The sequence below is a fragment of the Anguilla rostrata genome, chromosome 5, assembly GCF_018555375.3.
Source record: "Anguilla rostrata isolate EN2019 chromosome 5, ASM1855537v3, whole genome shotgun sequence".
In the NCBI taxonomy this organism is placed as follows: Eukaryota; Metazoa; Chordata; class Actinopteri; order Anguilliformes; family Anguillidae; genus Anguilla; species Anguilla rostrata.
In genome coordinates, this window is record NC_057937.1 from 14,882,812 (window position 1) to 14,898,199 (window position 15,388).

The window sequence follows — 15,388 nt, forward strand, 5'->3', positions numbered from 1 at the left end:
CCATTTGACTGGACGATGATGATGATAATAGTAATAAATAATACGAATGATTATAATTAACTTTAGTGCTTTTCAGGCCACAGGTTCAAGTAATCCGATAAAACATAATGCTGCAACAACAAAAAAAACAAGTGTTGACCAGTGTCCACTGTGTTTTCTGCACACTGAGAGGTGCCCTGTGCTGTTGTGTTGCAGATGCTGATGGACTTGAGGTGGGCGGGGCCAAGGGGCCGGCAGTGGAGGAGGACGGGTGGTTCGGGAACGCCTCGGACACGCCCTCCGAGTCCTCGTACGGGGACGAGGCCCCGCTGGAGCAGGACGCGTCGGGCGAGAGCTCGGCCGGGTGCCCCACGCCTGTTCCCCGGGCGTCCCTTGACCTCCTGGGGCTGGACAGGGAGGCGCTGAGGGCGGGACACGTCTCCGGCCAGGACACGCTCTCCTCCATGGTGTCCTCGCTGTTCGGGGACGCCTCCCAGGCGCTGGGCTCCCCCATGAGCAGCAACCTGCGTCGCCTCCTGGAGGCGGGGGAGCTCGCCGCGCAGGGGAGGGGCGGAGCCTCGCCCAACGCGCCCCTGGCCCTCTCCCCGTCCTCCAATCACGCGCAGCAGCAGCTCAGCGCCCTGGCCCGCAAGCTGGCCGGCTCCGCCCACTCCGCCACGCCCTCCCCCGTGTCCGTCAAGCTGGAGCCTGGGGGGCGCTTCAGCCCGACGGCGGATGCCAACGGCGGCCCGGCGTGGGCGGGGTCTTTGGAGGCGTGGCCTCCCGGCGGCTGCCACGCCCCCACCAGCCTGTCGCCGGACTCCGCCATCCTGAAGCTGAAGGCGGCGGCCAACGCCGTCCTGCAGGACAAGGGGGCGGCGATGGCGCTGTCCTCCTCTTCCTCGTCCTCCTCCTCCTCCTGCTCCTCCTCCGTGTCCTCCATGGCCACCGAGGAGGCGGGGCGCTTCGACGCCTTCGCCTCCCCCTTCAGGACGCAGTCGGCCAGCTCCACGCTGGCGGCCCTCTCCAAGAAGGTGAGCGAGAGGAGCCAGTCCGGGGCCCAGCCCGAGGGCGCCCAGGGGACCTTCCTCTCGCTGGTCTCCATGACGTCCTCCGCAGCGCTCCTGAAGGAGGTGGCGGCTCGCGCGGCCGGCTGCCTCCTGTCCGATAAGAAGGAGCCGCCGCTGGTTCTGGGACCCCGGGAGGACGTCAAACCCCCGACGGACAAGAACCAGAACCAGAACCAGACCTTGGACCTGCTGCAGTCGGCACCCACAACCCCGAAGGGCAAGACCAAAGCCAGCAGCCAGGGAGGTAATTTCTGTGTGGAGTGTGCAGTGGACTCAGCATTCTCACTTTTTCTTCCGTGTCCCTGTTTTCATTTAGCGAATGGACCTTCAACCCTGCTCCCTAGAGCCGGGGTACTCAAATCTGGTTTTCATTATTCCCCTCTAACCAGACCTGATTTAAACCTGGGTCACCAGTTAAATCTCTAGCCAGCCAGTTGCATTAATCTATCAATTAGTCATCATGCAGAAAAGAAAACCAGCACCACTACTGGCCTAGAGGGCCAGATTTGGTTATCGCTGTGCTGCCAGTGGGTTCTGTGACAGTTCTGTCACTCAGCACTTAACTGGTTTAGAACAAACACTTCATTACACAGCTAAGTCATCTCACCTGGGTCCTTGGGACTGAATCGGTTGGTGAGTTTAGGGTGAAACCGAAAGCGAGCAGAACCTGTGGCTCTCCGGGAACCGGGGTTATAAACTCCTGCTTTGTGATCAGAGTGGCATTATATCGTCCTCTCCTGTAAGCAGTAATCCAGCGGTGTAGCGCCCCGGTACGGTCGTATCAACAAGCGCTCCTGCATATTTAATTCAGCGAAGCTGTTTTTTTATATGTCGCAGCTGCCGAGACTTAGAGCCCAGAATCCCGCCACCTCGAATAAAGCAGATTTGCAGAATTGCATAGCGCGGGGTATGTTTGCACATCGATAATGGTTTTTTCCCCTCTGGCGTACCTGCACAAAGGCACATTCAGTTCAGACGTTTCTATTTCTATTCAGAAGCTCTCACACCACGGCGCGTCCTCTTACACCCCAAGGTCACATTCCACCTTGGTTTTAATGGTGTTTGTGCCATACATTTCGAATGATTTATTTTTTATTTTTTACATGTCTCTGTGAACCCTGGACTGTACTTCCTTGATGGCAATACTGTAACTATTTTCATAATTTGACAGTTGAAGTTCAGATCTTTAGATACAGTAAATCCTGGAGCTCAAAACCAGCTGACAGCTCATCGTTAGTCACTCCTGCATGGACTTGCTGTAAATATTTGAATCTTAAATTAGATCAGGCCCATTTGGTTCAGTATGTATGTTTTTGTCCCCTGTTAATATGATTCTGTATTGAGAGTCATAACTGGCATAGTGTACCAAATGCAATATGAAGGGGATAACGGCGTTCCAAAGCGGTTACCCCCTTATTTAGTCACACAGTCCTGACCCCAGGAGGGGTTTGGGTTGCGTGCCTGTCGATGGGTAAGGTCAGAGGTCAGGGGTCGGCGCGGGGGTCGGGCAGCGCGGCGTCTCCGCGCAAACGCTCGGCCCTCTGGGACGCGGCCTCCGCCGGGTCAGGGGCTCTGTCGAGAGCGTCGGGCGGGGCCGGCTGGAGCGCGGGCGGACATCCGAGTCCTGCGCGGATCTCTCGACGGATTCCAGAGCGCACATGGCGAGCGTGGCGGAGGCGCCGGGCTCTGAGCTCGCTCCTCCATTTCCTCTCAGCGATTACGCCTCGGCCGGCTCGTGTCTCTCACTGAGAGGACGAGCTAGCCTATTAGCATGTTGCTCCATTCTCTGTTGCAATGACGGTGCATTAGCCTTTGAGTGCATTCCTGCGTTCTCTCTCCCAGGCAACGGCTTAGCCCGAGAGTGCTTTTTTCTGTTCTTTCTCCCAGAGACGACGTGTTAGCTTGTTAGCGTGTTCCTCCATTCTCTCGCAGCGACGATGTGTTAGCCTGTTATCATGTCCCTTCTTGCCAGCTATTTTTTCTCGAGATGAGGCCACAGGTGCTAGTTTATTGCTGCAAATAGGCAGTCTTCTCATAAATCCTAGGTCAGTTAGTGGCTTAACATCATGATTTCATCAAACTCTCATTTTTATGTTTTACAAAGAACATGGCATTGAATGTTTGTTAAGCAATACTAATTTGTAAGTTGTGTAGGTTCTCAATAAACCATCTGAATCGTAATGGAAACAGCAACCATTACCATGATGATAATGAATGTTAATATATGGCATTTTATTAAAGTTAGTCAATCAGACCAATGGTCTTGATAGAAGAAGCCAGTGTATCCCTGAAATAAACCCCAGTCTCTACTGTTAGAGGTACAGCACAGCTGTGTCAGCAGTGAAAGGGCAAAGTTTAATTTTTGTCCCCCTAAGAGACATGTAATAGGTACAAGACATTCAGTCAAAGGTATATGAGAGCCACACTGTAGGTCTCTCTGCCATAAGGAGATATGTAGTGAGGGAATATAAGAGAGATATACAGTAGCAGGTCTCCCTAGTGAGGGAATATGAGAGAAATATAGCAGGTCTCCCTAGTGAGGGAATATGAGAGAAATATAGCAGGTCTCTGTAGTGAGGGGATATGAGAGAAATATAGCAGGTATCTCTAGTGAGGGGATATGAGAGAAATATAGCAGTCTCTGTAGAGGGGATAGAAGAAATATAGCGGGTATCTCTATTGAGGGATATGAGCAATATCAGCAGTCTTGTAGTGAGGGGATATGAGAGAAATATAGCAGGTCTCTGTAGTGAGGGGATATGAGAGAAATATAGCAGGTCTCTCTAGTGAGGGGATATGAGAGAAATATAGCAGGTCTCTCTAGTGAGGGGATATGAGAGAAATATAGCAGGTCTCTGTAGTGAGGGATAGAGAACTTTAGCGGTGTGATTAAGAGAAGGCTATGTAATGAGACGGTGATCGAGGGAGTCAGCAAGATGTCTTCTATAGAGGGTAGTATTGAACAGCAGACATTGAGTAGATATGAGCCATATATCCTAGCCAGTCTGTCTTCATTGAGTAGATATGAGCCATATATCCTAGCCAGTCTGTCTTCATTGAGTAGATATGAGCCATATAGCCTAGCCAGTTTGTCTTCATTGAGTAGATATGAGCCATATAGCAAAGCTGGTCTCCCAGCACTGAGAGACCAATGAAAGAGCCTCATTCTCTCTGACTTCTCCCAGGGTCCCCTGATGATGGAGGAAAGCCCTTTCAGTGCCCTGTGTGCGGCCTGGTCATTAAGAGGAAGAGCTACTGGAAGAGACACATGGTGATCCACACCGGCGTCAAGAGTCACCAGTGTCCCCTGTGCCCCTTCCGCTGCGCCCGCAAAGACAATCTCAAGTCCCACATGAAGGTAAGCCTAACCCTAACCCCTAGTGGCGGCATCGGGTTCTGCGATAGTGAAAGGGGGGAGCTAACGCACAAACTTTCTCTCTCTGCAGGTCCCACTGACTGCCACTAGGGGGGCATTAGGTCCTGCAGTAATGAAGGGGTGGTGGGTGGGGGGGGGGTTCTTGACTCTTGCTCCCTGCTGGTCCACCAGCATTACCACCAGGAGATCCTGCTATAGTAAACAAAATCATCCTGAATCTCCTACTCTGCAGGTTCATCAGGGTTGGCCAGTAGGTGGCGCTGAATCCTGTGGTAGTAAAGGGGTCATTGGTGATTGTACTGACCCTCTGTCTCCCCCTGCAGGTCCACCAGCACCAGGACCGCGGCGAGACATTCCACTGCGAGCAGTGCCCCTTCACCTCCTCCCGCCACTTCAGCCTCAAGCTGCACATGCGCTGCCACCAGCAGTGCCCCGGCAAGGAGGCCAGGGTGAAGGACGAGGTCACCAGCGACACCGAGGACGAGGGCGGGGCCCTGTCGCTGGGGGCGTCGGGGGGGCGGGGCTCCCCCCTCGAGCCGGACGCCGCCCGGCTCCTGGCGTCCCCCGAGGAGGCCCCGAACCACGCCCACGTCAAGGAGGAGCCCCTGGAACAGGAGGTGTCGGCTCTCTCCCCCTTCGCCCTGCACAGGGAGCGGCCCGCCAGCGTCGCCGGCTCCCCTGTCCCCCCCGCTGCCTCCCTCTTCAGCCCCAACATGAGCGCCAAGACTGCCACCGACCTGCTCATTAAGCTCTCAGGTACGGCCCCACCCTCACACCTGTCTCTGCCCCGCCCTCACACCTGACACTGCCCCGCCCTCTCACCTAACACTGCTCCGCCCTCACACCTGTCTCTGCCCCACCCTCACACGTGTCTCTGCCCCTACCTGCTATCTACCCTTCACAACCCCTTACACTGACCTGCCCCGCCCTCAACTAACACTGCTCCTACACTACACACCCCGCCTCACACCTGACACTGCCCCGCCCTCACACCTATCTCTGCCCCACCCTCACACCTGACACTGCCCCGCCCTCACACCTAACACTGCCCTACCCTTACACCTTCAACCCCTCACACTGTCCGCCCCACCTCACACCTGACACGCCGCCTCACACCTAACACTGCCCTACCCTTACACCTTACACAACCCCGCCCTCACACCTGACACTGTCCCGCCCTCACACCTTGCCTCACTGTCACCATGCACCACAGACACTGCCCCGCCCTCACACCTTACCTCACCCTTATTATGGGCCACAGAGGCGTTAGAGATTTGACTAAATGTCCATTGACGCCTGTTATTCCTCAGCTTGAGCCAATCACCATGAGCCAGAGCCGCTTGGCAAAGAGTGAAAATCAGTTCAGCTGCTGTAGACTGTACAAGAGGTTCAGTACCTGTGAAGGTAAACAATGTAAACAGGGTTCATCAGGAGGGCGAGGGTTGGACTCGCTCTCCTTCGCTTGCTGCCGCGTAATTAGATTGAGATCTCAGAGGAGGAGGGGGAAAAGAAGTAGAACATTCGATTAATTAAAAACGCATGCATAATTCATAATTAAAAATGAATTCTTAATTAGGGATGATTAGCGAGCCCGCCTGACCCTGCTAGGATGCCGGGATGCAAGGTCGGCGCGGTAGCCTTCTCGTCAGCCCCCCGGCCGCGCCTTTTTGAGGACCGGCGCCCCCTGGTGGCGGCCGTCCCTTTCAGCCTCAGACAGACGGTCAGGAGGGACAGAGTCCCAGGAAAGCAGCACACCGCCCACTCTCCAGGCAGAGCATGGCCAACTGTCAGGGTGTGAATTGCTCTGCTTTGCACCAGAATGACAGTTGGAAATGAGATGAGAGGACGGGAGAAAGGGAGAGCGTTCCACTGATGAGCGCGGATTCGTTGTTCTCTGATTTTCATGCGGAAATAATACCGAGGTTGATGAAAAAATAGTTCCCTGAAAAACAGGTAAACTCTGAAGTCCCAGAGAAAGTGGAAAGGGCCTCCCTTGTCTGTCTGGGGGACGGGCGGGGGGACGGTATGAAACAAATAGACCCGGTTTTCGGCGGCGCGGTCACGTGGTCCTGTCGAGCGCGTGGAGAGTTTGTGTCTCCGCACGGCTGTTCTGCAGGCTGCCACTGAGTCCGGTCTTTGTCCACTCATCCCTCCTGCATGTAGTGACACATTAATCTCCACAGGGACGTGTGTTTGAGGGGGTGGCAGCCGGGTTGGGGGGGGGGGCGGGGGGGGGAGAAGGGAGATGAGATTGACACCAATGACCCAATCGGAGTACCACTTTGGGGTCCCCCCCACCCACCCACCTGCCATCCTCCGGGGGTTAAACTACTTACCTTTGATCCCCGGCAGAGCCCCGCCCCCACCGACATGGCGGCCAGCGGTCCAGCCTGATCCGCGGGTCATGTACTCAGATGAAAGCTATCAAACACTTTGAAATTCCTGGCCCGCTCTGGCAGAGCACACACCCACAGCGTCCTCTCAGGTAGTCAATCTGAGTAACGAGGGGACGCTCGGCTGGGTCCGAGTACTAGTGAAAGCACGGCTAGACGTGATAGTGCCTTCAGATCTTTAATATTTACCTACGCCATCCTTAGTCCAGGACACGGCACGTTACTCGCGAGTGCGAAAAGGAAAAGTGGTGTATTATTTTAAGTAAACGGAGTTGGGCGGAAATACCATTTCCACGGAAACGGCGCTCGAGCTAATACAGCAGCTTGTCAGAGGGGTAAGATTTGTTTCTACGTCCGCGGTTGAATTTGGGTAAAGTCCTGAGAGGTGTGCTCGAAGTCAGGTGCAGAACAGTGGGGTGTTGTGGTCTGTTGGAGTTTTTTTCTTGAAGTCTTAAGTTCTTGCTCCACCCCTTCCACGTACCATAATGTTCCAGCGGTAAATGAAGTATAGAACACGCCGAGCTTAGGTTTTCTTATGAGGACAGCCACGGTCTTTTCTATTTTTACATATTCTGCAGATGACATATGCACAGTGTTCACTGTGTACAATTATCCAATCCTGGTGATTCGCACGGCGTTTTTCACATGATGGTTGTTTTTGTCCGTACATCAACAGTCTCTTTTAAAAAAAAAAAGAAAATGAAAAGAAAGAAAAGACGCGGCGTTCTACATTCACGGCATGTCACACCGGGTTCACGCCGGCCCCACGCGCGGCGCACGCTCGATCGCGCGGTTCAGGGACGAGGCTCGCCGTGACAGGAGCCGTGACTCTCTGACCCCCGTCCCCCCCCCCCCGTGGCATTGTGTGCGACCGATCACCGCGCTTCTATTCCTGGCTCCCGGGGGGGGGGCGAGCGCGGAGAACACGCAGCCGCCATTGCGCACGCTAATCCCGCTAGCACGCAGTCACGCAGCGCGCGGATGATGCCGCCGCTTATGAACGTCGGCCCCGCGTGCGCTAGCCCGGTCCCGCCTGACCGGTCCTTCGGGGTACGGCGCACCGGTACCTTTTGTGTTTTAATTTGGGACATCCCGACGCGGTGACTACTGTGAAACGGGGAGGGTGGGGGGAGGGAGGGAGGGGGTGTGGTTTTGGCAGACAACACTATTTTTTTCGGGAATCTGAATCGCCGTCTGAGAGGCGGCGAAAGCAAGCGGGACGGCCGGTTTTTTGGAAAGGTGTCGGATTTCAGACCCGGGCGCGGGAGCGCGAGGTCGGAGGTGGGTCGTCGGCACGCGAGCCTTCACGTCTGACGCGTGACACTCGAGCGCTACGGAAAAGTTGCGCCCGCGTGATGAAAAAGGCCCCCATTCGCCCGATGAATAATTCAGCGCCAGCGCTAGCCGCGTCCGGGATGGAGACGCGGTTGCGTTTCTGGTGACGATCCAAAGGTCAGGGGGAGAGGTGCGGCGCCTCAGAGGGAGCCGTCGCGGTTTTTTTTTTTTCGCGGCCCGATCGCGAGCGCGTGTGTCTCCGCCCCCCCCCCCCCCCCCCCCGCCTGATCCAACATGGCAGAACACGCTGTTAATTAGAGGACGCCCTTCCAGGTGCTGACCGGGTTAGCGCCAGTGCGCCCGCTGCAGTCTGACAGCCTGACATTTCCGGCTGGTCACCTCGGACCGCTGTTCTCATATGAAGGTCATTCCCCTCGCCGCGCTCTTCGCTATCTCCCCGAGCCCTGGCGCTGCCCGTCTCCTCTCTCTCTCTCCGCTTGACGCACACCACTGCTAATCAGCCGCGGGAGTTTGGGCGCACTGAATAGGGAATTCGTGGGCACTCTGGGTTGCAGACTTATGACACAGAAGCTCTATGGTGTAGACCGATGACATGGGTACTCTAGTGCAGACTTTTAACACAGAAACTATGCTGTAGACTGCTAACACAGACGCTCTATGGTGCTCACTGATGACACGGGTGCTCTGGTGCAGACTTATGACACAGAAGCTCTATGGTGTAGACCGATGACATGGATACTCTAGTCCACACTTTTAACACAGAAACTATGCTGTAGACTGCTAACACTGACACTCTATGGTACACACTGGTGACATGGCACAGACCTATGACACAGACTTCCTGTTTTTTTCTTTTTGTGACCTCTGTTTACTCTTTTTTTTGTGAATGACGTAAAATATGTGGGCACTCCAGTGCAGACCTATGACACCCTAATGCACACTCATAAAATACACCATGTCTGTGGTGTACACCGATAAACATCAGGGATTCTACGGTGTAGACAGATCACAGATGAACTCTATGGTGCACTAGGGCTAACACAGGAATTCCGTGGTGCAGAGTGATGGGCACTCGTTGAGCGCGGCGGGGGCAGCGGGAAGGCCAGGTGCGGAATAAATTGTTGCCGTGACCACACCAGGCCGGACAGCGGTCAGCTCCAGGTAGATAACCTCCGTTATCTGTGGAGAGGGAGAGAGAGAAACATCGGCGACTGTTCTTTTCCTTGGCAGTTTGATTGGAAGTTTCTACGGCGCTGAATTATTAATCCTTCATGCGAAGCCCATGAAACGTGACCCAGTTTCTCACGGATCATGACGGGGGGGGGAGGGGGGGGGACGGGGGGGGGGAAGCCGCTGCCACGGGAGGGTTTCGCCGAGGCGCCGCTAACCGCACGCGGAGGGTTGCGTGCTGCGGACGTCGTAAAGCCCCGCACCCAAATCATCCCCAGCTGTAGCTGCATCGTTCTGAATTTAGTGTCATTCTCGGCACAGCCTGTGAAAGGACTGGTGATAAAATGGTGGTAAAAACAGAACCCCCCGCTGGGCGTCTGTCCCTGATATCTGTGATATGTGCTGCTGTAGTCTTTAGTATCGCATGCCAGAGCAGAATACACACACACACACGCACTCATGCATGCATGCACACATACACACACAGACTCACACACACACATATAACACACACACACACACACACACACACACACAAACACACACACACACACGCACACACTCACACACACACACACACACACACACATATATACACACACACACACGCACACACTCATGCGCACACACACACACACACACACACAGACTCACACACACACAAAAAGCTAGTGCCTTCAGATACTCAGTTGGTACTGTCGGATCTGGTACCAGAGACAGTATGCTAAATGGAATTTTCTGTTCAATTGTAATTAGAGTCATTTGTGAAGGAGGGCTTTATAAATAAACGCGTTTGCCACAAACGTGTATGGCTGACAGTTCACGCTCGGCATTGTTAGCGTTTTTTTCGTGAGACCTGCTGCTGGATGTACTGGTTGTGCGGAAGAGGCATTTTGTTCTGGCGGTGCCCTTTGGCTGAGAGCGCAGACGAGGAGGCGAGCCCAGCACTGGCCGGTGTGCGGCGAGACCGCACGTACCCGACACGCGGTCGGGGGCCCCGGGACCCCTGACACCGGCTCTGTCGCGCCGCACGTGTCACTGGCACCGTTCCTCCGTAATTAAACCCCGCCGTTTCTGAAATGGCGGGATTGGGAACACGCCGCGCGTCTCGCCCTCTGAGCGCGCACACACACACACGCAGACACACACACACACACACACACACACACACACGAGAAGTAGCGGAATGCGGCCGCGCTCGCGAGAACGGTAGCTAATGACAGAGCTAGCCGCGCACTGCGACAGGAAAGGTGTCGTGTTGTCACTGGGTGTAATCCTCTCCAGCATCGATGGAGAGATACAGTCGGGTGCAGTAATGTGTAGTATAGTGGTTAGGGAACTAGGCTTGTAACTCATAGGTCAGGTTCTGTTCCCAGGTGGGGCTCTGCCATTGCACCCTTGGGTAAGATACTTAACTTGAGGTTGTTTTGCAATTATCCAGCTGTATAAGCAGGTTGTATATAACATTTTAACAAGTTATTTTAGACTAAAGTGTCTGCTAAATGGCAATGTAATCTAAATGTAGCAGTAGCTCTAGGAAGCAGCTATAGCAGTGTTAAAATGAGGCCGCTAATGCTAATGTAAGGTAGGTTGCGGGTGGACGGGGTCTAATGGCGACTGTGTGGGGAGGCCCCGCAGACCTGGATGAACGCACGCGCTCAGTGAGTCCCGCCATCTGTGCAGGCCCCCGAACGCCGTGTGACCTCCCCTCTCTTTCTGGCCCCCCCGCAGCAGCGAACCAGAAGGAGGCCCTGAAGGGCCCGGTCTGTGTGAAGGAGGAGCCCCAGGCGGAGGGGACGGCGCGGCCGGCCCACGGTGCGCAGAGGCCCCGGGAGGCGGTGGGGGGGAAGAGCGGCCTGCTCTGCCAGGACATCGGCAGCAAGGTGGCCTCCGAGCTGCTGATGAAGCTGTCAGGTACTGCGCGTGTGTGTGTGTGTGTGTGTGTGTGTGTGAGAGAGTGTGTGTGTGTGTGTGTGTGTGTGTGTGTGTGTGTGTGTGTGTATGTGTGTTTGTGAGATAGTGTGTGTGTGTGTGTGACAGTGTGTGTGGTGTGTATATGTACATGTATGTAAGTCTGTGTGTCGGTGTGTGCGTGTGTGTGTGTTAGAGAGTATAAGTCCATGCGTGAGTGTGCGTGTGTGTGTGTGTGCGTGTGTGTGTGCGTGTGTGTGTGTGTGTGTGCGTGTGTGTGTGTGTGTGCGTGTGTGTGTGTGCGTGTGTGTGTGTGTGTGCGTGTGTGTGTGTTAGAGAGTAGAAGTCCATGCGTGAGTGTGAGTGTGTGTGTGTGTGTGCGTGAGTGTGCGTGTGTGTGTGTGTGCGTGTGTGCGTGTGTGTGCGTGTGTGTTAGAGAGTATAAGTCCATGCGTGTGTGTGCGTGTGTGTGTGCTTGTGTGTGTGTGTGAGTGTGTGTGTGCGTTTGAGTGTGAGTGTGTGTGCGTGTGTGTGTTAGAGAGTATAAGTCCATGCGTGTGTGTGCGTGTGTGTGCACACATGAATGCCTGTCTGTCCACTCGTGTGCCTTTGTGTATGATAATAACTGTGCCATGGAAACAGGAGCTGCCGGTGTGCTTCTTTCCTTTCACTCTGGATGTTGCTCAGTCCTGTAGCTGCCTAGTATGATTTTGGATGTTCACTTTACCACCTACAAATAACCGCCATAAAGCTGTCACACACGACGGCTTTGCGTGTCATAAATATTCTGTCCTTTTAGGAATACTTTTGAGCGTGTTCAACAACGGATCATCAAATTCACATCAAAGACCGCGCAAATGACACGTCGCATTTGAAACTGAAATTCATTTTCCAGTGAATGACGTTAATCTTTGCGAAAATATTTTCGTGGGGAACCGAGAACAGTAAAGGTCATGGAGTTGAGTTCCCAGCGCTGGGACGAGATGATCTGGCTTTGTCGTGCGCTTCCCCTCTCTTGAATTTCTGCTCCTCTTTCGAGAGACCCTCAGACGGGGGAGCTGCGGGCGGGGGGGCAGGGCACTGTTCCGCGTGCGCATTCATCGAGCGGGAGAGCGCGTTCTCGCCGGGCGGCGCTTTGTGAGCACCTCTCGCCGATCACATTCGCTCGCCCTAAGTGCGCCGTTCTTTAACACCGTCGCCATGGAAACGCGCGGCTCCACAATGCGGACCTGGGGGCCCGCGGTGACGTTCGCGCTCCCGAGTCCTCGGCTGGCCTCGACCGACAGCGCTGGCCCAGGGGGGAGGGGTGGGGGGGAGGTGGGAGGGGAGGTGGGAGGGGGGGCCCTTTCCGCCGCAGGCCGATCGTCCTCGAAGCGCGTGCGCAGCGCCTGCGGTCGACGCGACCGAGGCGGAACCCGGTAGATCAGGAAACGCTGGCCAGGTGCGCTTTTCTCTGCGGTTACAATCATAGGCCCTATGGCGTAGCAGACGGCTAACACGCGCGCTAAAACAGGATGTCGTAACACATTGCATCACACCGTAAAATAGGCCGGTTTTTTAATTTGTTGTTTTTTTTTAAATGAATGCTCTTACAGTGTTTTGGGCTGCTCACATCTGTTGGATTTATACTGCTGCTGCCTGGGGCCTAATTAAAGCAGCAGGGGCGCTTCCTGTGTTTTTGGGTGTCGCGTTAGCGGCCCGCTCTGTCGGGGCACGGGTGACCGTCCTGTGCCCTCCGCTTCCTCCCCCCCCCCCCTCTCCCCTGCCCCACCCCACCCCTGGGGGCAGAGGGACGGGGTGGGCGGGTTCAGCGTGAGCTCACTCTCTCCGGACGCACCCCCCCCCCTCCACCCTTCATAATTAAGCAGAGCCAATTAAAGAAGCTTCAGGGCCTGACGGGTGTGATTACAGTCTCGGGTTCAGCGAGAAGCCTGTGGGTCTCCTGGGGGGGAGGGGGCGTTAGAGGGAACCCTTCCTGGTTTAATGAAGGTTTCCGCTGCGTTCTCAAAGAGCAGCGCTCGGAGTGTGAACCTGTGATCGCGCGCGTGAGGGGCGGGTCTGCGCTGCGTCTGAACCTGCCGTCGCCTGGCCTTTTACTGACACCGCCGGTCTCGGGGATCATGGCTGAGAACTACAGCCGCTCTCTGTTACTTTCTGCTGCTTTCTCTCTCTCTCTCTCCCTCACCCCCCCGCTTACTCGCTCGCTCACTCACTCTCTCCTCTCACTCGCTCACACATTCCCTCCACTCACTCACTCACTCACTCACTCACTCACTCACTCACTCACTCACTCTCTCCTCTCACTCACTCACTCACTCATTCCCTCCACTCACTCACTCACTCACTCCCTCTGCTCAATCACTCATTCACTCACTCACTCGCTCATTCCCTCCACTCACTCCACTCACTCACTCACTCATTCCCTCCACTCACTCACACCCTCTGCTCAATCACTCATTCACTCACTCACTCACTCACTCATATACGCACTAACTCGCACACATACTCATTCACTCACTCACTCACTCACTCACTCACGCATTCCCTCCACTCACTCACTCACTCACTCATATACGCACTCACTCACTCACATACTCATCCACTCACTCACAGTCTCTCACTCTCTCTCTCTCTATTTGTCTTTCACACTTTCTTGCTCCTTTGCCTATTTAGTCCATTTGAAAGCTGTTGTGCAGTCAACAGCATTTGGGAGCTGAGTGTAGTCGCCACCCTTGTGAGTTTTAGTGTTGTTTCTACCTTTTAGGAACTGAAGCAAAGCGTTCCCCATTTGGGATTTGTCATGCAGCAGTCTCCAGCATTGGTATTATTGTTTACTGTCCGCTGGTTGTGAGTTTTAGTGTATGGTTCAGTATTTGGGAGCTGTAGTGTAGTCTGCTGTTTGGGAACTGGGAGGTAACTGCACTCTTTGGATGTTGTAGTTTCCACTGTTTAGGAGTTTTACTGTATTGTCCACTATTTGGGAGCTGTGGTGTAATCTGCACTATTTGGATGTAGTATTTCCCATTGGGAGTTGTGTATTCTCCACTGTGGTGTGGGCCTCCATGGCAGGAGAATACGCTCGTTAAACTGAAGAGCCTCGGGTGTGGTCGGTTCGGAGCGTTGATCCGCGGAACGTTTGACTGCCAGTCCCTCGCCACGGCGACTGCGGCGGCAGCGTAGCGTGTCCCCTCGGTGACCCCTGCCCCGGGCCGGCCGCGGCCACCTTATTAAAGGGATTAGCGACCTGATGGCTGTCAGCGTCCCGGTGCGGTGCAATCTGCGAGCGGCTCTGACACCAGGTCCCGCCTCCCCCCCCATCACCGCCACCCCGCCCTGCTCCACACCGAAACAATGTAGGTCAGGCGCGGACAGCGGGCCCTCTACGGGCCCCGCCCGGGGACCCGGGGCTGGCGTGGTGTCACGGCAACGCCGTGACCCCACCTCTACCCTCGCCCTCTCACTCGCCTGACAAATCTCATCCATCAGTAATCCCCCAACACTCCCCCCCTCCCCCTCCCTTCCCCACACACACACAAACACATCATGTCAGCAGAAACACAAATCCCAATTCTCCTCCCGTTGTCGGGCAGCAACAGCACCTCGTCCAGATTTCTCACTTCTTCCGAAAGCTGGATGGCGTCTTACAGTACTGCGCGGGCTCTAAATTCAGCTTCGCTTGTTTGTCTGACCTCTCGGAGGGATCTGATAAGGGGTTGCGGTTAATGTTTCACTCGCTCGAAACAATTCCGTTTGTCTTTTTTTTTCTATTTTTACACAAAAATATTCCGACGTGATTTAGCTGGTCTTTCTTTTCGTTCTGCCTTTTTTTCTCTCTTTTATTGAGGGGGGGGGAAAGATTTCTCAGAAAGCGCTTAATGGCCAAGTCGGCTCGCCGAGCCTCGGTCACGTGGAGACCCCTGGGCCTCCGAGGCGGGCTCCTTCTTCCTCTTTTATTTTTAATAGCGCGTGTCACGCTGAGCGCCTCGCTCGGTCCTGAGCCGGCCGGGGACTCACTGAGAGACGCGGCGTGCGCGTGATCCTCAGACGACACGGAGCACGCCACAACCACACGCTAGAACCACACGCTACAACCACACGCTACAGCGACACGCTAGAATGACACGCTAGAACCACACGCTAGAACGACAAGCTAGAACCACACGCTAGAACCACACGCTAGAACAACGCGCTAG

At 54.9% G+C, this 15,388-nt stretch overlaps 1 protein-coding gene across 1 annotated transcript in view; it reads left to right on the forward strand.

Moving 5' to 3' along the window:
• The window catches only part of LOC135254795 (zinc finger protein 827-like), a 41,462-nt gene that overhangs the window by 12,953 nt on the left and 13,121 nt on the right, over positions 1–15,388 (forward strand). Inside the window, exons 2-5 of the mRNA XM_064335299.1 lie at positions 196–1,293; positions 4,235–4,407; positions 4,749–5,181; positions 11,016–11,198. Of these exons, the coding sequence (XP_064191369.1) occupies positions 196–1,293; positions 4,235–4,407; positions 4,749–5,181; positions 11,016–11,198 (1,887 nt within the window). The remainder of the gene's footprint in view (positions 1–195; positions 1,294–4,234; positions 4,408–4,748; positions 5,182–11,015; positions 11,199–15,388) is intronic.